At 37.0% G+C, this 27,605-nt stretch overlaps 3 protein-coding genes across 9 annotated transcripts; 2 read left to right on the top strand and 1 right to left on the bottom strand.

Annotated features, from left to right (window-relative positions):
• Positions 1 to 1,232: 1,232 nt before the first annotated feature.
• On the top strand, positions 1,233 to 10,542 carry pias2 (protein inhibitor of activated STAT, 2). Of its 7 annotated transcripts, none has more exons than XM_051895792.1 (15): positions 1,233 to 1,296; positions 2,271 to 2,355; positions 2,721 to 3,186; positions 3,958 to 4,045; positions 4,150 to 4,200; positions 4,331 to 4,421; positions 6,020 to 6,154; positions 6,248 to 6,353; positions 6,502 to 6,575; positions 6,716 to 6,876; positions 6,992 to 7,125; positions 7,243 to 7,420; positions 8,629 to 8,765; positions 8,869 to 8,906; positions 8,993 to 10,542. In XM_051895792.1, exons 3-15 carry the CDS (start codon positions 2,724 to 2,726, stop codon positions 9,185 to 9,187), a joined length of 1,851 nt encoding a protein of 616 aa, XP_051751752.1. In that variant the 5' UTR covers positions 1,233 to 1,296; positions 2,271 to 2,355; positions 2,721 to 2,723; the 3' UTR covers positions 9,188 to 10,542. The 7 variants fall into 7 exon arrangements, with proteins under 7 accessions (XP_051751752.1, XP_051751749.1, XP_051751748.1 ...); XM_051895790.1 differs by having other exon boundaries at positions 1,253 to 1,627; XM_051895789.1 differs by lacking the exon at positions 2,271 to 2,355 and having other exon boundaries at positions 1,239 to 1,296; positions 9,011 to 10,542.
• eef2l2 (eukaryotic translation elongation factor 2, like 2) lies at positions 10,308 to 18,758 on the bottom strand. The gene is made up of 15 exons (XM_051895786.1): positions 18,606 to 18,758; positions 16,028 to 16,242; positions 15,121 to 15,302; positions 13,831 to 14,042; positions 13,556 to 13,743; positions 13,324 to 13,429; positions 13,118 to 13,231; positions 12,876 to 13,014; positions 12,591 to 12,786; positions 12,249 to 12,507; positions 12,053 to 12,160; positions 11,611 to 11,964; positions 11,321 to 11,503; positions 11,109 to 11,241; positions 10,308 to 10,959 (listed from the first exon to the last, which is right to left on the bottom strand). Exons 1-15 carry the CDS (start codon positions 18,606 to 18,608, stop codon positions 10,766 to 10,768), a joined length of 2,586 nt encoding a protein of 861 aa, XP_051751746.1. The 5' UTR covers positions 18,609 to 18,758; the 3' UTR covers positions 10,308 to 10,765.
• A 155-nt stretch (positions 18,759 to 18,913) lies between these two features.
• On the top strand, positions 18,914 to 26,171 carry fancg (FA complementation group G). The gene is given in 16 exon segments (XM_051895796.1): positions 18,914 to 19,943; positions 20,024 to 20,108; positions 20,188 to 20,313; positions 20,399 to 20,589; positions 21,036 to 21,177; positions 21,425 to 21,490; positions 21,493 to 21,554; positions 21,763 to 21,909; positions 23,891 to 24,045; positions 24,163 to 24,229; positions 24,441 to 24,748; positions 24,848 to 24,888; positions 25,182 to 25,349; positions 25,463 to 25,577; positions 25,707 to 25,803; positions 25,907 to 26,171. Coding segments are annotated over 16 exon segments (1,845 nt in total). The 5' UTR covers positions 18,914 to 19,874; the 3' UTR covers positions 25,913 to 26,171.
• Positions 26,172 to 27,605: the final 1,434 nt, after the last annotated feature.

The following is a 27,605-nucleotide window of genomic DNA, read 5'->3' as shown; positions in this document are numbered from 1 at the left end:
ACTTAGCATGCTCGAATCATGCCATCAAATTTTTTTTTTTTTTTTTTGTGTGTGTTCACATTCCAAATGCCATAAAAGTCACCAAGTTTCGTACCATTCTGATGAAGCTGTGATTTTTAACAATTCAAAACAGAACATTTTTCAGTCAAAAATGACCGAAGAGCACCATTAAATACTATGTTATATATAAGGCATATAAACAAGATGGTTGAAAAGAACTTCACCAGCCAATTCTGAGATGAAAAATTGTATCAGAATCTTCAAATAATTGTTGTGATTTTCTTTTTCATTTTCTTTCTTTTGTGTTTCAGTGATCTTTAAGCCTAATATTGTAGCCTATGTAAAGATGTGTAATGATGGAAAATGGTAGCCTAACACTGAACTCTACAAGATTAAATAAACCAAAATTTATATCTTCAAGAACGTTTGTGTTCCATTTTTTTGTTAGGCCTATACTGTTATTTGCGTCTTCTAAGATTTTGATGAAGAATAGCAATAAAGATACTTAGAAAACATTTCTAATTTCTAATTCTCGAAGGTCCAATCACTTTTCCAGTTGTTTGTGATTTAATGGAGGCTGAAGGAAAAGGATTTTTAAAAATATGTTTTACTCTACTAGATAAAATGTTTTAGAGCTTGGCACAGCAAGAAAAAAATGTTTAGAAAATATTATAATTTTCAGAACTTTTTGCACTTTTATAATTAAGCCACCTCATATATCCTTTTTTTTTTTTTTTTTTTTGTTTTGAGTAGGACTTTGGTTCTTCAAAGAAAAGAAAAAAAACAGTTGCTAACAATGTTTTTTCTTCTTTTTTTTTATGCCTGTTTTATTTAAAATCATTTTAAGTCATCTTGAGGCACCCTTGGAAGTCTGCTGAGGCCATAAGTGAGTCCGTGGCCCCCTGATTGAGAACCACTCGCATAAACTATACAGCTAATGCGCATTGCGCAGCCTTTGCACTCTAAAATGCTTCTTGGCAAGTAAACAGCACACCGAAATCAATGGAAGTCACATATGTATGAACTTCTTCCCGGGAGAACTTCTTAAAGACACAGCACCCCAAATAAACGGTCAAAGAGAGCGTGGGAAATATTCATAGAAAACTAAATATGGCTGTTTTGACGAAGAAAACGTTTCCTAACATTATAAGTTGACCCCTGAGAAAAAAGAAAAATTAAAAATACAAAAATGTATTATATGACCCCTTTAACCCAGGCTTGTGTCACGTGACCCGACATCTCCGGACTGGCCAGGATGAGCGCAGCCAGAAAATGGCGGATATTGAGGAGTTACGGGTAGGCGAAAGTGCAATGATAGCTGGTTACTTCTTTGCGTTTTTCATATTCTGAAGACATTTTGCAGTTACCGTTTTATTATGCTATTTTACCGGTCGGTTTGCTGCCCATGTGTTAGTTTCTTTATAGTTAATAGAGAGACGTCACACCACTCCGTTAGATGGATTGTGTTTAGCTTGTTAGCCACCAACCAGCTGCTCTTTTAGCTCTTGAGCTGCTACACAAACATTGAAGAACAGCCTCAAAATATCACTGCTTTCATTACCATCTTTCACTGCATGAAAACGCTTTATTATAATGCCTAACTGAACTTGACGACTGTTCGCTGCAGGTAAAAAGTTTTTTACGTTACAATTTCTTCACTGCTCGAATTGTTTTGGTTGGTCTTTGTTAGCTAGCGTCCGAGAGCAATTGACAATGTCTACATGTACCCACAGGTGTAGTTTGCTTTTTAACGTGTATTTGCATGCGTAAATGATATTTAGACCAGCGTGTCCTAATTGCGTGTGTGTAAATGCAAGTGGACGCACGTTTTACATTAAATTGCGAAGTAAACATTAACAAGGGACGCATTAACAATGTTGTTTATAAGCCTGAATGTTGTTTACAAGCCTGAAGACGAACCTGATTCCTGTTACTTTGAGCGTTTCATCACAACAATTGTTACTGGCGTTGTGCGAAAATCATCTTTCTCAAGTTTAATTTAATGCGTTGCACATAAGCATCAGCACCAGCAACCCTGCAATAACAAATATAGACTGTGTGTTGGCGTTAGACTCCTGCTTTTGTGTACTAATTGTATTGCCATTATTTGACTGATTCATTTTGTTTTGTAAACATCCCACATAGCTGTAAACCCAGCTTTTTTTCAGCAGTTCATTTTTCTTGGGATCAAAGTGAACATCTGTGTTTTGTCCTTTGTTATGCTTTTGATGTTCATCTAATGGGTCTTGGAATTATTCTTAACATTTTAGATGCATTTCGGTCATTTGTTAAGGATTTTTAAAGAAAAAAGGATTAACACATAAGAACAATCAAGCATGGACCATGTAATGAAGGGTCAGTTGAGATTTTCTTATTTCTCTGGGGTTTCTGGAATGGGTGTATTTGGATGGGTTATCACCTCAATTCACACATAATTCTTTATTAATTAATCTGCTTACAAATTACACCTTTTGGTTCTTTAAAAAATCTGTTGTAACCGTATTCCACCAGCTTATGCCATGTTGTTTATTGATGCACAGATTTTTATCTTTTTAGAAATTCTTATTATAACTGCAAAACATGTCAAACTGCATGGCATAAAGGGTGTTTTTTCTTACTAACTTTTGTGGCAAAAATGTTAATTTGCTTCATCAGCCCATATGCTTTTCCATGTTTGCTATCTCAAAGTCTTTTATTGCTTGTCTGGATTTGTTTTGCAGAATATGGTATCAAGTTTCCGTGTCTCAGAGCTCCAGGTACTGTTAGGTTTTGCTGGAAGGAATAAGAGCGGTCGCAAGCATGAACTATTGCTGAGGGCTTTGCATCTACTAAGGAGTGGTTGTAGTCCTGCCGTGCAGATAAAAATAAAGGAACTGTACTGTCGGAGATACCCAAGGACATTTGACGGTCTTCAAGATTTGGCGGCTCTAAAGTCAAGCATTAAATCCTACTTTCACATAGACAGTGGTGCCACAATTGTGAGCTCAGATCTTCCTCTGCAAACCGGTCATTCAGACCTGCAGCTGCAGCAGGTGAGCTGCGATTCACCTGTGTTTCATGAATCAAAGCCCATGATGAATATGCAGCAGCCCACGCCACTTATGGCCCCCGTCCACCCGGACGTGCAGATGAAGGCCCTACCGTTTTACGATGTTCTGGATGTCTTGATTAAGCCATCAAGTTTAGGTAATTTTATACAAAATGTCTGAATTGTTCCATGCTTGGTGAAATTAGAAATAAATAAACTTTTGATTAAAGTGTGAAATACTGCTTTTAGATAAATTCATGCACATATTTAATAAAATTGTTTATAGCCTTAAGCTTAAACAAAAATAGTGTTAAGAGTTTGTGTAGCAGTGTGATTTAGGAGTTTGAGAAGTTTGGGGTCAAAAGTTTTTTCTTTGTTTTATTCAGCAAAGATGCATTCAATTGATCAAAAGTGATAGTAAAGACATTTATACTACTACAACTGATTTCTATTTTAATAAAGAAACTTTCTGTTCATCAAAAAATGCAGAATGGGAAATATTGTATAAAACATCTTGAAAAAATGAATCATGGTTTCCACAGAAATATTAAGCAGCACAACTGTTTTCAGCGTTGATAATAATAAGAAATGTTTCTTGAGCACCAGATCATCATATTAGAATGATTTCTGTAGGATCATGTGACACTGTAGACTGAAGTAATGATGCTGAAAATTCAGCTTTGCTGTCACAGGAATACATCACATTTTAAAATATATTTACAAATTGAATAAAATTTTACAAAATTACTGTTTTACTGTATTTTTCATAGGCATAACAGACTTCTTTAAAAAACTTACCAACCCCCAACTTTTGAATAGAAGTGTATGTGAACGAATTATCCCATCAGCTGGGATGTACATGATTTCCTCTTTGCCTGTGTCGTCTTATATCTGTGGCTTAAAACTATACACTTGTTTGTGTTTTAAAGGGACCCATGCCGTTCAACGGTTTCATCATGAGAAGTACTTCATATTTGCATTGACTCCACAACAAGTGAGAGAAGTTTGCATTTCTCGGTAAGAACTAAATGACTTAAATGCGACTTAAATAATATGACTTTTGTCTTTTACCCCTTGTCTGAAATTTGTTGGTTCTTTGTTGTTCTTAACCTTTTGCATAGGGACTTTCTTCCAGGTGGAAGAAGGGACTACATGGTTCAAATTCAGCTACGGTAAGAACCAACTCAATGTGTTGCTTTTCCTATAATGTCATCTGTATATCAAGATTCAGCAGCATGTACAAAGATGTTGTCACCATAATCTCAATTTTAGACTTGATGTTCCGTTTTGTTTTGATTCTAGGTTTTGTCTAGCAGAGACCAGTTGTCCACAAGAGGACAATTATCCAAACAGCCTGTGCATCAAAGTCAATGGGAAGCTCTTTCCCCTCCCTGTATGTAGACATAATGTGTTTTAGTTTTTATAAATGCATATGACTCGTTAGAACAACAAAACCCTGTGTAATTAGGCTTATTTAGGGCCACACTCTGAATAGAGCATTTCTAAAGGGGAGGTTCATGCAGGATTTTTTGTTCAACATCTAGAAGTGCAACAGATCTTAGAGGTCTTGAAGCATTTTAAATGTTGAACTGTTTCTAACTTAGTCACAATGAAATCAAAATTGACAATTCTTATTTTTTGGTGGAATTTTTTGGAATATTGCAGTATTTATTATAAATGATTTATCTGTGCACATCATTTATTTTACTTTTTTTTTAAATTTATGTGCCCTTGTAATCTTTAATCAAAATAACTTCCCCTCCGTCTTGCAACAACATCTCTTCCCTAATGATGTGTTTACTGGCGTGAGGGCAGGACAACCTGTCACGTGAGATCACAGGAATAGCAACCACAATGATCCAACCATCCAATCAATTCCTGGTAGACAAAATCAAGTGAGGAGCTGTTTTTGACTTAAAACACAATCATAAAACAACACTGGATGTGTATGTGTAAATAATCAAGTTAATGCTGACTGAATCCAAGAACGTGGTGCACTTTAATAAGGAAACAGAGATATTCAACAAATAAAACCTTTTATTGCATAAAATTGTCATAGTCCTCCACCAAAAAAATAGAGATTGCTTATTACTGATGAAATGCGTAATTTAATTAAATAGAAACATTGCTCATAGAAAATTTGGAAGATGACAGTAATACTGTCAAAATACTGTACATCCAAGACCCAACAATGTTTTAATGGCTGTTGCACAGGCGTTTAAAAGGGATGAAAAACACTGCATATTAAAAACCTCTGTGAGATGTATCTACTGTATCTAGATACACTTTAGCCTAATATGCTGAGTTTGTGCTCAAGAAACATTTATCAATGGTGAAAAACAGATGTGCTGCTTAATATTTTTTGAAAAACCATGATACGTTTTTTCCACGATTCTTTGATGAATAGAAAGTTGTTACAAAAATCATTTATTTGAAGTATAAACCTTTTGTAACAGTTTAACGTTTTTACTGTCAGTTTAATGCATCTTTGATGAATACAAGTGTTAATTTCTTTAAAGGGTTAGTTCACACAAAAATGAAATTTCTGTCATTAATTACTCACTCTCATGTCGTTCCACACCCGTAAGACCTTCGTTCATCTTTGGAACACAAATTAAGATATTTTTAATGAAATCCGAGAAGTTTTTTTATCTCCCATAGAAAGCAATGTAATTACCACATTCAAGGTCCAGAAAAGTAATAAAGACATTGTTAGAATAGTAAATGTGACTACAGTGGTTCAACCTTAACGTTATGAAGCAACGAGAGTACTTTTTGTGCGCAAAAACAAAACAAAAATAACGTTATAAATAAAAACAAAGTCATTATTTTTATGTTTTTGTGCACAAAAATTATTCTCGTTTGGAACATCATGAGGGTGAGTAGTTAATGACAGAAATTTCATTTTAGGGTGAACTAACCCTTAAAAAAAAATCCTGACCTCTAACTGTACATTTCTATAACTGCTGATCTGATATGGTTATCACACAGGGATATGCACCGCCTCCTAAGAATGGTGTAGAGCAAAAAAGGCCCGGCAGACCGCTGAACATCACATCGCTGGTCAGGTTGTCATCTGCTGTACCCAATCAGATAGTAGTCACGTGGGCACCTGAAATAGGGAAGGTATGTGAAGTGCCAGTACACATTTCCACAGCACTGCTTCAGCCGTTTCATTATGTTAAGCATTTGTATGTACTTCCATCTTGTTTTCTGCAGACATACTCCATGTCTGTTTATCTGGTGCGGCAGCTGACCTCCCCACTGTTACTACAGAGATTAAGAATGAAGGGGATCAGAAACCCTGACCACTCCAGAGCATTAAGTAAGACAACTCTTTACTTTATTTGTGTTCATTGTTGTTCTTTGTCATGAATTCTGTAACAATTAGCTTCTTCATTCGTATATTTAATTAATTGACTGAATTATTGACATAATGTATTAAATCCACCCCTTCTTTACTCTTGTAACAGTAAAAGAAAAACTCACGGCAGACCCTGACAGTGAAATCGCCACAACTAGTTTACGAGTCTCACTCATGTGCCCAGTAAGTTACTGCATTTGTAAAATCTTAACTGACTTGTGTCACTTTAGACAACAGGTTTAAGTTTTTGTTTAGTGTGCTGATGTAGTATGACAAAACAAGATAGAATTTTGTATGACCAAATAAGTCCTCTTTTCATATAGCTTGGCAAGATGCGCCTTACTGTACCCTGCCGAGCTGTCACCTGTTCCCACCTGCAGTGCTTTGATGCTGCTCTATACCTGCAAATGAATGAGAAGAAGCCCACCTGGATCTGTCCCGTCTGTGACAAAAAAGCCGCATATGAGAGTCTGATTATAGATGGGTGAGATTACTTTCACTGTAGCTGAGGTGCCATTTCAACCACAATCCCTGAATATTTTGGCCTATATTGAGATAGTAATGTGCATGGAGTAAACTGGGCACTCTCTACTTGTCAGGCTCTTCATGGAAATACTCAATGACTGCACAGACGTTGATGAAATCAAGTTTCAGGAGGATGGGACTTGGTGTCCAATGAGACCAAAGAAGGAGACGTTGAAAGTGTCATCTCCATGTATCCCAAAAATTGATTGTAAGGTTACCATTTACAAGTGTGTGAGCTCTATCTCTGAGTGCTAGGTTTTAATTGATTGTAAATAGGATTTCCATTTTTTTTAATGCATTTTTAAAGTATTTCATGGCCCCTTAGGTGCTGTCCCAGTGAGACAAAGTACAGTGGTGCCACCCCCAGAAACCGGCAGTACAAAAAAAGCAGACGTAATTGACCTTACACTAGAGAGCTCGTCTGATGATGATGAGGACAGCGATCCTCCTCTGAAAAAGCGCTGTGTCTACATGTCAAAGGCTGAGGAGATGCACAGCAAAGGGTTTGTGTTCAATCATTCAATACAAATCACACCAGGCATTTCTGTGTACCTCTTTCATAAGCCTTGCCCTTTTGTGACCATATTTTGAATGTACCCTGAGCTGTACAATAAATGCAGAATTGCCTATGATGGTAAAACCTGAAATTATTTTTAAAAGTTTTAAAAGAGTTTTAAAAATGACCTGGGAAAGTAACGTAAGTTGATCAAATCTTAATAAAAAGAATGAAAAGTTAGTTTTTTGCACTCTTAAATGTTTATTAGCCAGAAATTATTATTATTATTATAAAAGATCTATTATTATTATTTATGTTTTTATTAAATCATGAATAATTGGAAAAGGCATTGGAATTGGACAAAAGATTTTGGAACAGTGGTGTATCGCTACTAGGACTGTGCGATTTAATTTAATTGATTTTTGAATTTTGGCTTCCAACGATTATGAAAACAAGATAATCAAGGTAAAACAGTTATTGTGCCGCTGCCACATTCAGCGGTACGCTTTTGTTCCTCCCCAAGCCAAACTTAACATCCAAATCAGCCAAGTAAGTATCCTCGTTAACACAGTCGGTTATATCTTAAGTGAATGTAAACAGATGAAAAAGAAAACGCGAGTTTAACAGTATATTAAATCCAAGCAGCCCTGTGACAGTAGCCCAATATTACTGCTTCAGTCTGTCATTCATGTTGATCACACAACAAAAGTGAATAGCTTTTGTAGCTTTAATGAGGGTTAATCTACATTTAATCTATGCAGTGAAGAATATGCAGGTTTACATTTACTTTATTCAGTTACTGTGGTATTTTGTTACTCATCTGAATACCACTGTTAGTACATCTTCCTGTTTATTTTTACTTGGCTACATTTAGTTAACCTTGTATTAGTTTTTGTAGCCTATCATATAATTGTGAAATTTTACAGATATCTAAAATTTATCAAATCATGAATAAGACTTTGATCATATCGCCCACCAATAACCATGTTAAATAATTGTGATTTCACTATAGACCAAAATAATCGTGACTATGTTTTTTGCCATAATAAAGCAGCCCTCATCGCTATTGCAGATATACATTTTATACTGGATAAAATTATCCAGAATGATTCCCAAAATACTTCAAAAGGTTGATTGCAGTGGAACCTCCATTTCTCTATAATAATGTTGCTTTGTGTTTATTGGTTTTCATATGTTCGAATTTTCATGTTTTAGGGTCTTGACTTATCAGCCATCAACTGTCCGGGTGCCAAATGTCCCGGCGCTGGACACGTCATACCTGACCTCATCAATAGCGGACTACGTTCCATTCCACCATTCGACCTTATCCACTATTCCCACAGATATGCAAAGTATGTACTCATCCAGTCTGCCATCCAATCAAATATGCTTTCATTTATGCTCAAGCTTTAACATGAATACTAACATGTCATACCACACACATCTTTCCCAAAGGTCTTGATTTATTTTCTCTGATTCAAGGGGACCCCCAGGTATGTGTGACATATTCTTACAAACAAACATTAAGATTGCCTGCATGTTACATGTTTTAATAGTCTCTACCGCTTTTTACCTCTAGTTTCCTTTGTCTCTTCAGCAACATTACAGAGGCCCCATATTTTTAGACAACCTCTCCAGCAGCCTTCAGAGTGCCACCACCAGCACCAGCCTGGTTTCCTCTTCCGCACAGTACGAGACGGCAACCCATAGCAGCAGCTCGAGTCATGAGACGGGTGTCATCACGGGAGGATCAGACATTATCTCACTTGACTGAATCCTGGTGCATCTTTATTGACCAGTCACCAAAACAACTACACTCAAGTCAAGTCAGCTAAGCGAAAACAGTTTTGACATTTGACTATGGACCTCAAGAATCATGGTTCGACAAGGACCCAGAAGGACTGCTATGAAAATCTTTGAGTGGGTCAGCAACAATACTGTTTTAAAATTCAAACCTGAATTAAGCTGTTTTCCCTCGAATTGGGGAAACTGTCGGTAACACAATGACTTTCTTCCATTAGCTATTTGATTGGAAGAGCAGAGCAAAACAAATGGCATAAACGAGTGGACTGGAAAGCTCAGACACGTTCAATAACGGCACTCTTGTCTCCATTGTGTGTGTTGCTTCGGCAGTTCTGCAGTTGAAACGGAAGCAGGTTTTCAGCGGCAGCTCACTTTATTTGTCTCTTCGATTTCAGCAGTGCAATTACTTTTTGTTACAAGACTTCAGTTGCAGCAATAAAAACTGTTGTATATTTCAAAAAAATGTTTACTTCTCTGATATCAAGGCAGAATGTGTCAGCAGATCTTTTTTTAATTATTTGAATTTTGTGGTTATTTGCTCAAGGGCCATTAGATTCCCTGTTGCTGATGCGGTAAACCTATTTTGAATCTGTAATTTTATATGGAAGTTGTTTTTGCTATCTTAACACATCTAACATATTCACCTCAGAAACTGTAATTTGATTGTTGATAAAACTGAGGGAGTAATTTGTCTAATTTCATGGTTCTTGGTCATTTAACAACCAGCAGCTACATGTGTAATGAAAATGAAGCCATTCATTGTTTTTTTTTTGTTTTTTTTGTTTTTTTAAGATTATGCATCAAAGTTTTGATATAGGATGAGGATTATAAAATATCATGAAGTCTTTTAGAAATTGGCATTTGTTGCTAATGGCTTACTTAATAGACACAAGTTGCAGTTTGAATTCTTCTTATATGGTCTGACTTATTGGATTATGAGCCATATGACATACTGTCATTTTGACAGTCTGAAGGCATGTGAGTGGTTGTTTATTTCTTTTTAGAATTTCCTCCTTGTTACTTGTGTACTATTTTGAGTCGAAGATGATTATATAATGGATGTAAAAAAACCAAACAAACAAACAATGATGTGCTGTAAATGTTGATACAGTGCTTTTATTGTCCCTCTCAGTCAGGGCTGAGGTTTTTAATCGACATAGCTCTCCATTAATGATGGCACAGGTAAAGCTGTTGAGAATCTTGAATTCTTTGCCCAAAGGAGGGAACAATTTAAGATACATATACATCCTAAGACATGTAAATCAATACACAGTGATTAGAGTATTATTTCATGTTCATCTGGAAAAATATATTTTTAAAGTTTAATCATGTCCAGATTGCTGTGTTGTATTGGCTGTACTTTATGTATGGAAACATCCACACAAGTTTAACGTGCTCTGATTTAATTTGCTGCAAGGTTGTGCAGCTTTGAATATTTAAGTTAAGCTCTATTGATTTTCTGTGTAAACATTTTGCCGTACACTTCAGAGTCATCACGTTAACATTGTAAGGTTAATATCTTAAATTACCATACACAATCCAGAGAAATTTATAGTTTGTCCAGGAAGTTGTCCAGCGCTGGGATGCCCTCCTTCAGACCTTTGCGTTTACGGGTCTCGGCCACAACTTGGCTAGGTTTGCTGTTTATGTCATAGGGGTCACCTGGCAAAATCTGCCAGTGGTCAAACACACACTGAGGGAAGGCCTGTCCACCAGTGTTAGACCTCAGGTCTGCTGTAAAACCTGTACAGAAACATGTATAACATTTGGCACCACTCAAAAATGTGTTTAACTGCTATAACTAATGTATTTATTGTTGGATATTAAGATGACATTGCTGTCATTTTGAACAAACTTATCAAGCTGCTGTCAGATCTGAAGTTTTAACTCACCGAATGATTCATTTACAGGTAGGTATGCCTTCACAACAAATATAGGTGTCCCAGCCACTTGGGACTCCTCAAACACATGGCCTCTTTTTCTGTTCAGCACACCATAGATGCCACCAACAACCTGCTCTGGGCACTGAAGGGGAGAAGAAAATATGTTAACGGCATCAAGATTGCACTCTCGTTTTTCTGTTCCAGGAATCCACCATGTGTACCTGAATCTCGACCAGGTAAATGGGCTCCATGAGTCTTGGCTGTGCAGTGAGCACAGAGGCATACAGAACTCTACGGGCTGTGGGAATGATCTGACCGCCACCTCTATGGATGGCATCAGCGTGAAGAGTGACATCATGAACGTCAAATCGGACTGCCCGCATGTTCTCCTCACAGAGTGCACCCTGGTAAGGTAACATAAAATTGTTTCTGTTGAAGTATCTCATTATTATAATCCAAACTGTATGAATGTCCAAGCATGAATTAAAATACATAACCTGTCTTTACTCACTTCTTTTGTTGCCCACTGAAAACCAGCCACTACACTGTCCTTTATCTCATTCAGATACTGAACTCCCTTTGTGACATCCACAAGGATGTTGGGCCCTGTGCCATCCGGTCCAAAGCACCAAATCTTACGGGCCTCGGAAACTTCCCACTCATATTTCTCAGCCAGGTAGCGAGCTCTCTGTTTGAGCTCCTGCCGAGAGGTCACGTCACCCTTATCAATGTCCTCGGCCAAGCCATCTGGGAAGGGCCTGGATTTCATGTACAGGCGATTGTGCTTGTTGGGAGACTTGGACAAGCAAACTTGGTCTGATTCTTCACTGACGGTTTCACGATATGACACCACAGGGTCTGATTTCTGCAAAAAATGGCCTTAAACCGTTAGTGGAGAAGAATAGAGTAAAAAATTATTTGTACACTCTTCAGTATTGTCATCCAAGTGCTACCTTCAGAGGGATGCAGGCATGATCTTCCTCAAGGTCTTTTAGGCAAATCTCCAGATGAAGCTCTCCAGCACCTGCCACAATGTGCTCACCGGACTCTTCAATGATACACTAGCAGAAGGTGGAAAACAAGATGTAATTGTTATTGGAAAGACTGAATTGTGTTTATACCGTCTTATTAACCCATCAAGATATTCACCTGAACCATGGGATCAGACTTGGCCAAACGTTTGAGACCCTCCACCAATTTTGGCAGATCTGCTGGGTTCTTGGCCTCCACAGCGACTCTCACCACAGGACTGACGCTGAACTTCATAACACGCATGTTGTGTGCATTTTCAAAAGTGGAAATGGTGCCAGTCTTGACCAGGAACTGATCAACCCCAACCAAACCCACAATGTTTCCGCAGGGCACATCCTCAATGGGCTCTACATAGCGACCCATCATCAGGATAGTTCTGGGGAGACCATTGGGTAATGATCATCAAATCAAATCAAGTGAAGATGACTTTTACTGTATATGTAATTGAAAGCAGCAAACCTTTGGATTGGCTTTATGTACAAGTCCTCCTTCTTTCCTGGTGTGAAGTTCGGGCCCATGATGCGCACCTTCTGCCCTGTAGAAACAATACCAGAGAAGACACGACCAAAGGCATAGAATCTACCCTTGTCAGTGGTTGGCACCATCTTGGAGATGTACATCATGAGAGGAGCTTTCGGATCGCAGTTCTTTACACCTGGAAATCCAAAGGAGGAATCTGATTAAGTTTGGGGAAAAAAGCACATCTCTTTGAAGTGTAGAACACCTTGCAATATAGTGACTCACCCATAGCGGCCTCATCATCTCCAGGACCCTCGTAAAGCAGTTCACAGCGGTACCTTTGGGCAGTGACAGGAGAAGGAAGATGGATGGTAATCATTTGGAGCAGAGCATCACCTGCAGGCAACCAGCGGCGCATCACAGCCTGGAAACATTCGAAAAACCATGTGTCAACAACCATACCGGTTCAATTAGGGTGCAGGTTCTCAAAAGTCATTTTTTCGAGTTGTTTAGGTATTCAGCTCTACCTTAAGTAGAGGTTTTCCTTCTTTTTCTTTGTCATCTGTATCAAGCTTTACTTCAAGTTTCTCAATCAGTTTCTGGGTCTCTTCTTTATTGAAATTCATAATAGCATCGAAAACCTGTGGAAAGTGTTCAAATGAGAGTGTAATTGCAAATGAGTGGTAGTAGCAGGAGACGAGTGCTAACAAGAAGAACTGATTCAAACACAAACCTTAAAGATTGGATCCAAGACAAGTTGGCAGAAAGTACGAGGAAGCTTCTTGCCATCTGCATTGGTTGATGATTTGCTGAATTTTCCACAAGAGGGATCAAAGTACCTGAAAAAGATGGCTTTGAATTAAAAAGATTTCATATATACACACAATTTATACTGGAAATCAAATGGTTGATTTGTACTTGTGCCATTGTGATCTAATATCTCCTTTATAACACAAGACACTTACTTGTCTCCCCAAAGCTTTTTCATCATCTCCTCCACTTTCCTTGCCCGTTCTGCTGGAGTGAGGTCTGTTTTTTTCTTATCTCCTTTGGCAGCAAACTTGGCCACATACATCTCAGCAAATTGCTTCAGAGTAAAAGCCCAGCCATGGAGGCCTGACCCAAATCCCACAGTCCCAACCACAGGATCCACCTAAGGTACCCCAGAAACCAATTGGAAACAGATAAATAAAAGCAAATATTTTGATCATAAAGTTGACTTTTCAGTATAAACTGTTACCATAATGTTTCCCATTGGTCCACTCTCTCCTTCACCATAGGTTGAGATGATGACGTTAACGTTCTCCACAATCCGCTGGAAGGTTTGGAAAAGCTCATCGGGTTCCAGCTGCAGCTCAAGGAGGGCACGGTCCATCTTGTTCATCATCAAGACAGGCTTGATGCGCTCTGCTATGGCTTGTCTCAAGACGGTCTCAGTCTGCACACACACACCTGTGGAGCAAGTCAGATTTCACCTTTTTTAAAAATCACTTTTTGGTCCGGCACATAAATCTTGTCCCTCAAGGTTTCATGATGAAACTATTTGTATGGTTTGGTATGGTGTATATTGCCTTAAAGGGGACCAATTATGCTCCTTTTTATAATTATGCCCCATTTTTGAGTGGAAGGAAAAACATGCTGTTTTCGTGCATGTATCTTTAAATGCAAATGAGCTTCTGCTCCCCACCTCACTTTATAGAGGAGGGTGGAGCCTACAGCTTGTGTCTCGGATACTCTGCCAAAAACTAACAAAACATCTGTTTGGTTTTGATTATCATCTCTGTCATGGTCATGCTCAGGTGAAACTGCAGTTCTTCATCATCATGAAAGTTTATTATCTGCATGCGTTTTAAAGCCATATCAGTCTAAACTTCTGATATATATTTTTCTGAGCGCACGCATCTGAAGCACGCGCACAGAAAGCTGGATGTCAGATGGTGCATCCCGCGAGTATTAAACTAAGTTCTCTTTTACGTGTTATTACGCTTCAACTGTCAAATACACACAAAGTTCACATAAACACAATCGGTTGTCTGTGAACGTATACAGCAAGTAAAGAAATTGCATGTATATTAGATCTGTGTATTAAAATGAAAGCAGCGTAATATATAGTACTTACTGCTGTATATGCTGTTAATATGAATCAAACAACAAAAGAAAAACAGAAAATCACTCACTGCTCTTGTTTGCATAACTTAGTAGTTTTAATAAGAATAAATTTCTTAGATGCTGCTGTTAAATTCTCTGGTGAGGAGATAAACAAGGTGGACTGTGTACAACTCACTGAGGGCGGGGTCTATGCTAACAGGACAGAGTCCATCAACAATCATGGACGGGGCCTAAATATATGTGATGTCACAAAAGCTACAATCTGCAAACGGCTTAATCTGAGACGCTGCTTATGATTTATGGGGATTAAAACAAGAGGAGTGGGTGGATTTTTGCATAATAGGTGAATTTTGCATAATAGGTGCCCTCAAATTGCAGAACAGAAGTGTGAATTTGATTTCTTAAAATTAATTTGTCTTACCTGATACACAGTCTACCACTACAAGGGCACCATCTGTAACTCTGAGAGCTGCCGTCACCTCAGAGGAGAAGTCAACATGTCCTGGCGAGTCGATCAGGTTGATGAGGAATCCAAAACCATCCCTAGACTGCCTAATGAAGGCTGCGTCATTCTCACTGAGCTCATAATACAGAGAGATAGCCCTGCAAGATAAAGCATACATGTAGAGTGTTACAGTGTTTGTGAAAAGTCATTTCTTTTGTAGATTTTGTTTGAATAGAATAAGAGACACAGGGCTATATAACTATAAGGTTTTAAATCAACAGTCCACAAATGACAGTGGGTTTTTTTTGTTCATTTCAAATAATTGAGAACTTTGCTGAAAAGTTTTTAAGAGACCATTTAATGGAAGGTTCCATTGTGACAACTTACCCCTTATGAGTTTTTTTTTTTATTCAGCAAGGATGCATCGTTACAAAAATATATATTTTAAATAAATGCTTTTCTTTTTACTTCTATTTATCAAAAATCCTGAAAAATATATATCACTGTTTCCACAAAAAAAAAAAAAAAACTAAGCAGCACAACTGTTTTCAACAATGATAATAAGAAGAAATGTTTCTTGAGCAGCATATCAGAATGATTCTGAAGGACCATGTGACTGAAGGAATATTGTAATAATATTTTACAATATTTTTGATCAAATAAATGCAGACTTTTTTTAAACATTAAAAATATCGCACAGACCCCCGACTATTGAATGGTGGTGCATGTTCAATAAAAGTACCTTTTTACTGGTCAAAAATGGTGGAAAAGTTGAATAGATTATGCGAACACATCCTGCTGACAAATCCCTACTGTAGAATAGCTCTTGTGACATCAGTAAGATTGATAATAAAATGGTGACTTTTTAAATAGGAATACCTACGTTGACTTTATGGTGATACATCTTTCTTGTTCATCTTTTCTGGTGTCAGTAAATCTGGTCTCTCCTGCACGTGCAGAAGCAATAATACCAGCTTTGCACACCAAGGAATCAGTGAGAGTAGATTTTCCATGGTCCACATGGGCGATCACAGACATGTTCCTGATGTTGGACTTCTTGTCCATAATCTCCCGAATCTGCTCTACTGTGAAGTTCACCTGAGGAACAAATACAAGTTTGTCCAGTGTTGATTGTGGAGTAAATATAAGTTTTGGTGTGTGAGGGACAATATGTAATGTCAAAACAAGTGAATGCCGCAGGCTTGTTAGAGGATGGGAATCTACAAAAAGCAACTGTGACAGTCTAACTAAGCTCATGCATTTAATTTCTCATTAAAATACATTTTAATGAGGCTAAATACATATTTTTAAAATTAAATTTTGTGTAAAAAAAACTGCCAGCTTTACTTTACCATAGAAAAAGTTAAATCATAAGCGTTACCATTTTGTTGACTGTATACCTGTATGTACATTGGAACTGTATATGTAATTGAATAATATAATGTTAATAAACCATCTGAGCTATTAAAATAATTTTTAATGGCAAAATTGGCACATGACACAAATAATGCAGTAAACATTCATAATGCAAAGTAAAACACTTAATAAATAAAATAAATTTAAATATATAAAAAATAATGAACATTTAAAACAATATTACAATTAAAATTTAAATGTAAAGGTGATGTGATGAAATGTGATTTTGATAATATCTCTGTCCCCATAAATTAAAAGGCAATTAATACTTTTTTTCATGTATTTTCTTTTAACCCTTGTGCACTGTTTGATTTCTGGCGACTGCCTGTATGGTCCGGGTCAAATTGACCCTAATTAGAATCAATACAATTCCCCAAAAATCACACAATGAAAAAAACATACAATCAAGTTTTCATATTTGGTGACTGATTGAAATGACAGAGAAATAGATAAATAGCGATAGATTCTTCATTTGTGATGTGGTGCCAAACTATAACACATGCTCTGATTCTTTCCGTGTGTTTTTATGTGTTTTAGGGATTGAATTCAAATCAAATATTAACATTACTGCACAAACTTCTTGTGAATAGGATGTCTTACTTTTAACTTACTTTTAACTTAACTTACTTTTAACTTCTACAATAATCTGTGAAGTGTTCCCTTTAAAAAGATACCAAACTTAAGTCTGTGCTCTGAAGTATACAAGATTTTTAACAGTTTAAGTTAGAAAAGTCATTTTCATATCTATGCTCAAAAAGTGGGACAGACAATTAACAGGTAAAACAACTTTATATTTTCACAAACTATGAAAATGAAGAGTTGTTAAACTCAGTAAGACACTGGCACTTCAGTAGTTGAGGAGTTCTGAAATTATATTTTGGGTCTGTACAGTTGCTTTTGAATGTCTGTCTATATGGGTCAAATTGACCCACGAACAGTAAGAACGTATAAAATTTCTCTATGCACATTTCACAACACATATTTTGAAACTTCGCATGCATGTTCATTACCCTAAATCTGAAAAAGTCACAAAATGTTTCAACAAATTGACCCGCAACAGTACACGAAGGTTAAAATACATCAGATTTTTAAATGTCTATCTTTTTTTCTTTCTTTTTTTACTGTAGCCCACATGGCAAAAGTAACTTAAAATGGCTAATATTTACTAGCATTTACTGTGTATTGCGCTTTCAAACCTAATTAATTATACAATGACAGTAATTATTGATTTCAAAAGAGTTTTTTTAAATCGTCATGATTCATAAGAGTGCAGTGAAGCACAGCATGTACCATGAGTGCGCACTTTCTGCGGCGCCGCTGTGTGCTGCAGTCTCCTCAGCACAAGCGCTGCCCAGCGATACACTCAGCCAATGACAAGCTTGTTTAGCCTGACAAGAGTGTCGGATTGTCTCGCCCCTCAAAAACACAAACATAACCGCCCCGTCACTGTAATAACCCTATTTGCACCCAGCAGCACTCCTCAGTCATGGCTTGCTCGGTGTCTGCTCATGAAACTTTAATACGCGCATAGAAAAGAACAGTCGGGGCGTAAACGCGCTATTTATAACAGGGTAACGTTATTCCAGTGAGTGCGTGCGCGTGCACTGTGCTGGGCCATATCCCTAAAATAACGCGGCTTACTTTCACTTAAAAACAAAGATCGAACAAACCGCATGCGGTTGTGCTTTACATTAATGCGTAGTACAACTGTTACATGACGAACTTACTGAAATCGTGACTTATACATTATGACCTCCCAACGAATACAAAGATGTATATTTTATTGCGTCACTCTATTTCCTGACTATTTTAAAATAAAGACGTCAATTAAATGTTCCCCATATCATTCAAGTTCAAGGTTGACAAACGCGAGAATCTTCTAAGCAGGTTGTCATTACGTCATTGACATCAGAATAAAGAAGATTACATGGCTTAGATTAAAAAAAAATAAAAAAAATGCGTCCTAAATGTACAAAAATGTTTTAATATAGAACTTTAGTCATTTCTGATAAATCCTGGTTAAGTGACGCAGTGAAATATCTTACCATTTTGGCGAATGGCTCCCAATTCTAGGACGGCCTCTCGCTGCGATCGCTGCACCTCTCCACTGGAGGACTTGGGGGAAAGAGACAGAATATGACGTAGAATCTTAGTTTATGCTGCGACACAGATAGATAGCACTGCGGAGTCATGTGGAAAAAGTCATATGGACCTAGATTACCCTATTACAGGACAGACCAGTTAATGCATTTATATTCAACACAATTTTCACTACCTAATAAAATGCACTATATGTGACCGTCAGAGATTATATAGCCTAGCGATAAGCACTGATGCAAACAATCTTATTTTAATAATAATGGAATTATGACATAAAACTAACAGAGATTATCACTAGAAAGTTCTTAACGCAAGTTTTTAACTTCTTTAGATTTAAATTACATTGTCTTTCAAAACCAAAATCACAGACTCAGGCTGAGATTTAGGCTATACACCTAATTTTTCAACGCGGAAGTAAGGTTTTTATTTTATTTTTTATTTCTTTATTTGTTTGCAATTTTAACATACAGAAAATACAATAACACACAAACAATCTTTCAGACAATACACAATTATGGCACAATAGTCAACAAGAAAAATTATATAAAGAATAATCCAAGAAAAGGGGGAGGGGGGGGAATTTAATGAATAAAGCATATTGCGAAAGAATATTAAACATACCACAAACGCGGAAGTAAGGTGCTAGCCTTTCTGTAAATGTGCGAGAATTCAGATTTATTGGCCGCTAGGGAAATAACGAGAATAATATCAAAGTGCAGTAATGTAACTGTTTGCGCTACAAACCAGCGTGTTTAAGACAATATATTAAAATAATATGGTAAGAAATACCAGTTTGCAATATCAAGCAGCATAACGAGCTTTTTTCAAATGGATTTTAATAAGAACTAAATATGATTTACATACAAGAGTACATTTAGCAGCATAACGAGTTTATTTGACTGCTGTACAGCTAAAAATTACTGGAAGCGAATGACACCGGGCACCAGACATATTAGAGCCGCGCCCGCTTTTAACTGAAAAACAAGAAACCTGTTTTTATTTAGATTTATTTACTTATTTTTCAAAGTTTTAGACGATGCATCCCAAACAGCAGGTGGCGCTGTATCACTAATCATTTGTTTAGACTTGAGGAGGAGGGAAAGTTCGAATCAGATGAGGAAGGGTACTACTGATTCGGAAATAAGCTGTGGATTTAATACAGTACACTTGAAATGTTAGGTATCTGTTGACTGCCTATATTTTGAGTCGTTGACATGTCTGCTATTCCCTGTTTAGTTGATAGATGGAGTGAGGAGAATAACAACATAATGTTGACTTGGAAGGTACTGTAGCAAAAGTATTATTGTATCGTTTACAGTAAAACTACCTTGCGCTTAAACACATAGGCCATTTTCCATTTCAGCAAAATGAAGATAACCTCGAGATATGTCAGGATATTCGGAAGCGATGCTGTTCAGAAAGCCTTAAACTGCTTCAGAAAATTCAAGGTACTATCATGTGTTACTTTTGATGGCTTACAGTATGGTAATATTGTCAGAAGCTCATATCCATATTGTGTTTACACAGGAATTCCAGCAGCTACTGAACGACTCAAACTTGAAATGACAGTTTCATATAATACGTTTTTATTCTCGTTGGGTTTCTCCAACCCCAGTGAGATTGAGGAGAGTCTCAGCCACACATTATTAAGAGGTAAATAGAGCATTGTGTTGTTTTATTATTATTGATTTATATGCAGTATGTTTTATGTTCCCTCTACCTGTCTGTTTTCCTGTAGCTTTAGAGGCTGCAGGGTCTGAGGTGTCCTGTTGTGATCCAGTTAAGTTGTGGGAGGCTGTTCTACAGACTTTTGGCACCTCGGTCTATGCGCCTTATGTCTACAAGCTTCTGTTGATTCAGTGGGTGCTGTGGCTCATGCACTGTCAGTTAGAGAGAATTCTTACTCTTCTGATACAGACTAACCACAAGGTATTATTTTTATAATCTTTATAAAAATAATTTTAAGACTCCCCTCAGCGAAATCTCAACCTCAATATTTTTTCTATCTGTGAATATTTCAGGCAAAAAAACTTGAGATGAGCCTTAAGCCTGAAATGTTCTGCATGCAAACTATACTTAACTAGGTAACACAAAATGATTTAGTACTGAGACTCTAGAGACCAGTTTTTCTTCCAAGAAGCTAGAACCATCCTGAGCTGAGATATTTAGGTTTCTGTAAAGTCTGCATAACCTACATTTGTTGTGGGCCATGACACAAAAACTGGTGGATTTGCAATACTTGTACATAAAGATAATCACTCAAAAAATATGAATAAGAATATGAAAAAGAAGAATAAGAAAAAAGCTGTTCTTTTTAAGAATGTATATTTGACTGCTATACTGCATTCTGTCATTCTCATCTCATCTACTCTCAGAGAGAGCATTCAGCACCTGTGAATCTGCAGACAGAAACACGAAACCTTGCTTTGAGCATGGAAGAAGACTCCTCGCTAAGGGTTGCAATGGCAGCAAAGGACCTCAAGGATCTTTTGCACATTTGCACTGTGATATGTCAAGGTATGAAATGTCTGAACTAAGATGTTGACAATATGATGAAACCTTTGTTTATGTAAATATTTATAAATTATGTATGTCCATATATTAATGTCACAAGAAATATTCAGTATGTTGTACAAATGTTGTTATATGACCAAAGTTTGTATTTAGGAAAGAAACAATATAGATGTCATTTTCAATTTCTTTGCCATTTAAAACAATAAATAGTAGAACTTCCATTAGTCCTAAAATGTGTTTGTTGGTTTAGGGGTTGAACAGATGAAGATGGAGAAATTTTCTGAAGCCCTTGAGGCTTTTCAGGAGGCTAAAGGCCTCCAAGTCCCAGAAGTCTCTTGGCGCAGATCCACACCCTTACAGGCCAGAGTTTTGCTAAGCTGGTAAGAAGCTCTGTTCTGCAATCCTCCATCAAATGAACCCTGAACTAAATAGACCTAAATAGACTAAATCTTGAACCAACAAATACTGAATTAGTTCCTGTTTATAGTTGATTAATTGAATTAAGTTTGTTTGTTACATTAGATTAAGTGATCATGTGTGCTGGGTCAGAATTTCTCTCTTGAGGCTCTGTTTCTTATGTCCATGCAGGGTCAGCCCCACTGTGCTCTCCACTTTTATCGGAAGGCTGTGGAGGTGGATTGTGCTTGCCATAGTGCCCTTTATCAAAGTGCTCTGGTGTTCAGACAGCTTGGCAATTCAAAGGCAGAAATTGAGGCATTGCATCTTCTTTACTCAGTAAGTCATTCTGCACACAACTGACCAATATTGTTTTATGCACTGTACCTTATTCTTTACAGCATGTATGCATTTACATAAAATCATTAACTGCTTGTGATATCAGTGATAACTAGGGCTGTCAAGCGATTAACATTTTTAATCTAATTACATGATGTGGCTATTAATTAATCTAATTAATCACAGATTAATCACACATCTAACTTGGCTGAGAAATTACCCCCGAAATATAATTTAAAGTCATTATTGTGTTGAATGAGAAAAGACATTACAAAAAGTTGCTTTAGAAAAAAACAAAATATTTTATTTGATTCAACATAGAATTCATTACACATAAACTTTTAGGCCATGAGGGTGAGTAAACAATGGCAGAATTTTCATTTTTGGGTGAACTATAACTTTAATGGATTTTTTTATTAATATGGAAATGCGAAATACAGTTTTTAATGAAATTAACAACAGTTCTGGCTTTATAGGTAATATTTTCACTGGCAAAATTGAGAAAAGCAGACAATATTGTGTCTGAAATATAACACAATATATTCACTCACTTATTTATTGAACTGTTGTAAAAAAAAAATAATAATAATGTCACATTTGCACTCATGCTATTCGGGACAAAAACAGCACTTTTGTGATATTGTGCGTTAACTATATCATTGATATAAATATGAGACGACAACCTCATACAGGGACATTTTTGCCCTAATATCTTGAATTTTCTAACTGCATTCTATGGGCTCCTTCACACAGTGAGTTGTTGCCCTGCATCATGTTCGTCACCAATCAACTTTATGAAATGTACTACGTAGGTCTGGGGTGGGGCAGGTGCGTTAAATGCATTAATAGTTTTAATAGTTATTTTTTCCCGTAACTAATTAAGTAAACTTGTTAAATCGGCAGCAATAGTGATAACAAATTATTAACTGATGTCCTTACTTCACACACACCACATAACAACTTATTACTATATTAAAACAAGTACAAACAATAAAGACAAATAATTTGTGAGTACCAAAGGTCCGTATCTCATGACTGTCTTCTAGCGTCAACAAAGTAGACTTAAATTTAAGTAGAACATTGTATTAAATAACACTGGTTTTGCTTTAAAAAGTAAAGGATGTTTCACATTGTTACATAACATTCCAATGAATGTATTTCCTGCATGTTATGTAGTGTCATTTTAAAGGATTAGTTCACTTTCAAATGAAAATTAGCCCAAGCTTTACTCAACCTCAAGCCATCCTGGGTGTATATGACTTTCTTCTTTCTGATATACATAATCGGAGAAATATTAATAAATATCCTGATGCATCCGAGCTTTATAATGGCAGTGAACGGGACCAATGAGTATGAGCTGAAGAAAGCGTCTCCATCCACACCCATACTTTATAAACGTGTACTCCACACGGCTCTCGGGGGTTAATAAAGGCCTTCTGAAGGGAAGCGATGCATTTGTGTCATAAAAAAAAAATCCATATTTAACAAGTCAAATAAAATATCTAGCTTCCACCAGACTGCCTTCTGTATTCAAGTTACGAATAAAGTGAATAGGGAAGGCGTAGGTGTTTTACACTTTCTTCGTACGTTGAATATGGAAGGTGGTCTGGTGGAAGCTAGATATTTTACTTCATAACTTGTTTAAATATGGATGTTTTTTTTTTTTTTTTTTACACAAACGCATCGCTTCACTTCAGAAGGCCTTTATTAACCTCCCGGAGCACACGTTTATGATGGATGGATGAGAAGGAAGCACTTTCTTCAGCTCATACTCATTGGTCCCATTCACTGCCATTATAAAGCTCGGATGTGTCAGGATATTTATTAATATTTCTCCGATTATGTTCAGCAGAAAGAAGAAAGTCATATACACCCAGGATGGCTTGAGGTTGAGTAAAGCTTGGGCTAATTTTCATTTGAAAGTGAACTAATCCTTTAAAATGTGTTAGTTAAATAATACTTTCTCTTGCTTTGTTTACAGGCAGTCCAGCTGCAGTCTGATAAAAGTTCACCTAGTGCGTCACTGGTCTCTCCAGCTATGCTGCTTGGTGGTGAACAGATGACCTTCATTAGCAGAGTCCCTTCCTCATCTGTTATTCTTCACACTTTGGCTCACACATGTGTGTTCAGTGGCAGGCAAGTGATCCCACAACAAAGACCAATGCTTGACTAGATTATAAAATATGAATATTCAGTTATTTAATAATACTTTTATGGATACTAAACCTCTAAAATATATTTTGTGTGAATCAGAGTTTCAGATGGTGTTGAGTACTATCTTGATCTGTTGGCGTCACTGCAGTCAGATGGCAAAGATCTCGTAAGGACTGCACTCTTTCAGGCATCAGATTCAGAAATAATGCATATAAAGTGATGTAACTGATTCAAGTGAAGTCACCTTTATTTATATAGCGCTTACTATATACAATACAGATAGTTTCGAAGCAACTTCACAGTATTAAACAGGAAAATAACATAATCAGTGACGCAAATTACAACAAATATGATACAACGACCTGTCTGTGTTTCAGGTATCCACAGGGGATGGCACTTCTTTTCCCAGAATCCCAGTGGTCTACCTTGAAGCAGGATTTGCTTTGTTGAAAGCTCAAAGGTATAGTGATGCTCTTGTGGTCTGCGAGGAGGTCATCACCAGCACTTTCGACTTCATTCCCGAGAGGCTGCTGCTTGATGCCGTTGAAAAACAAAAATTATCTGACTCCGATGTTGTACTTGAAAAGGTTGACTTTGTGTTATGGGCTGGTGCGGCCCATCTCCTTCAAGCACAAGCCCACTGGAAACTGAAGGACACCAAAGAGGCTATTACAAACTTTACAAGGTACAATGTGATGAGAGTTTCATTCAGTACATAGCTGTGTTGGCAAAACATGTTTAGTCCAAATAATTTTTTTCTTGTTCACTTGCTCTTTCCTTATAGAGCGATTAATCAGCTGGTGAAAGTGTTTATTAAACAGAAAGGTAAGTAACCTCTTTCTTTCTAGACTGTGTAATCATACTAAGCATGTCTGTCTTTGTTTGTGAAGTATCATCCAGGTTTAAAAACACAGACCTACAGCTATATTTACCTATACACAAAATATTTTTATCCTGAGGTCTTCATCAAGTATCTATTTATAACAGATCTGCATTCAAAAAATGAAGCTGTTTTCCCCTTTTTATCTTAATGAAGCCACATTTGATGTGTGAACTTGCTTTATTGTCTTCATTATCTTTCATGTATCATCACTTACATGGTTTCATCAAACTTTTAGACTGGAAACAAAAACATCTTGGAAACACTGAAGCAATGGTTGAAAGAATGGTAACTTTGGAAGCAGCAAAAGGACAAGCACTAGCTGGTAGAGGACTCTGTTTTTTGGAAAGAGGTCAATTGAAGGAGGCCCTGAGAGATCTTCATCTCAGTCTCCAGATGTCACCAGGTTTTCAGCTGATATGCTTTCATTATAGTGAATCAGTGTGACCTGTTTGTTTGCTTAATCTGATACGTTGCCCTGTCCTTCTCAAATTTACGTGTGGAATTGAATTTCACTAGGTTGTAAGAATACTGAAATGTGGCTAACTGAAGTCTTGTGGAGGCTTGATCGTAGAGAGGAAGCATCAGCACTCTGGAGGGAAGCCCATAGTACTTCAGTTACACCTAAGTCAATGTAAGCTATTGGACAAGTCATATACGTCATACTGTAATTTTTTTCCACATGAAAGTCACACATCATTGCTATCTTTAATATCTGTAACTGGTGTGATGATTGTTTAGTATTTTTTGACTTGTGTTTCAGAAACCTACCGCTGTATTTGCAAACATGGCCAGAGGACACAGCTTTTGACTTCACTGACTTGAAAAAGAAAATGGACGAATACATTCATGCCAAAAATGTAATGACATAGAAAGATGTCAGAGAGGATGCTTATCTTTTTTGGTGCATAACTACAAATGCAAAAGGCAGTTTTAATTGTGTTGTCTAATTTTTCTTTTCAGATGTAACCATGTAGCATACTAATAGCCCTGCTACTCAAACTGTCTAAGTGTCATCCTTAAAACAAAATTACAGAGCTGTGCTAATCAGAGGGCAGGATTTCATTTCATGCTACAATGACTCTGTTGACATTTTGTTCAACCATTGCCAATAAGGCTACATTCCACTTGTCAGAATGAATGACAAGAAAATGCATCCAGACTGGAATCAGATTCTTTGTATATATTATACATGCTAAATAAAAAAAGTCTAAATGGGTGATGGGGATTTTCTGATTAGCATCTTATTTTTGGAATGGACATGAAACCCTTTTATCTATTATCTAAAAAAAATTGTATTGAAAAGGATTTGAAATGTATTATCTCTTTAATTGTTATATCATATGCTCTTTATTTCAACCCACACACCTGCATCTAAGTACATCAATGCGGTGTGGCATAAAGGTGATCAGCCTGTGGCACTGCTGAGCTGCTATTGAAGTCTGTTTCTCATCTTCCTCTTGACAATACAGGTCAGGCGAGTTGGCTGGCCTGGCACAGTAATATCATGGACGGCAAAGCAGTTAGTAGTAGTTTTGGCATTGTGGGCAGATGCTACATCCTGCTGGAAGAGGAAATCGGCATCTCCAAAAAACTTGTCAGCAGATGGAAGCATGAAGTACTCTAAAATCTCCTGATAGATGGCTGTGTTGACTTTGGAATGGATAAAACACAGTGGACCAACACTAGCAGATGACATGGCAACCCAAACTGTGGAAACTTCACACTGTACTTCAAGCAACTTGGATTCTGTGCCTCTCCACTTTTTCAAACTCTGGGACCTTAATTTCCAAATGAAATCTGAAAGGAGAACTTTGGACCACTAAGCAACAGTCCAGTTCTTTTCTCCTTAGCACAGGTAAAAATGCTTCTGACATTATCTTCACATTGACATTGGTTCAGGCATGACTTGGTACTAGGAATGTGACAGTTATAGCCCATTTCCTAAAGTTATCTGTGTGCAGTGGCTCTTGATGCACTGAATCCAGCTTCAGTCCACTCCTTCTGAAGCTCTTGAATCGGCTTTGCTTGACATTCTTCTCAAGGCTGCGGTCATCCCTACGTCTTGTGCACCTTTTCTTACCACACTTTTCCCTTTTAGTCAACTTCAACATCCTTCGATACAGCACCCTGCAAACAGCCAGCCCTTTCAGAGATGACCTTCTGAGGCTTACCGTCCTTGTGGAAGAGTGTTGATGATCATCTACTGGACAGCTGTGAAGTCAGCAGTCTTCCCCATGATTGTGGTTGCACGTACTGAACTAGATAGATATCTGGTATTTATACTGTATGAATGGTAATTTAATCAAACTTGAAATTCAATATTCTAATATTTTGAGATGCTGTAGACCGTAATTATCGACATTAAAAAAGGCTTTTAGTTTGTGTTATGAGTGTAGAATATATTAAATGTATTCACTTATATATTCACTTTCTTAAATAACTGATGAAAAATATACTTTTCCACAATATTCTATTTATTAGACGCATCTGTATATTATGACACTAATATTATAAATGAATTCACTACATTGCTCTGCTTTCCAGCTCATTTAAATTTTTACACAACATATCATCCGAGACATATATTTGGCGTTTTGTGTCCTTTTGCTATTACTTAACTTGTTGGGCAACATGGCCTATTTGGCAATATAGTTGTTGG

This window comes from Ctenopharyngodon idella, chromosome 5, assembly GCF_019924925.1.
Source record: "Ctenopharyngodon idella isolate HZGC_01 chromosome 5, HZGC01, whole genome shotgun sequence".
In the NCBI taxonomy this organism is placed as follows: domain Eukaryota; kingdom Metazoa; phylum Chordata; class Actinopteri; order Cypriniformes; family Xenocyprididae; genus Ctenopharyngodon; species Ctenopharyngodon idella.
The sequence above is the reverse complement of the archived record's forward strand: the minus strand, read 5'-3'. Positions and strand labels throughout refer to the sequence as shown.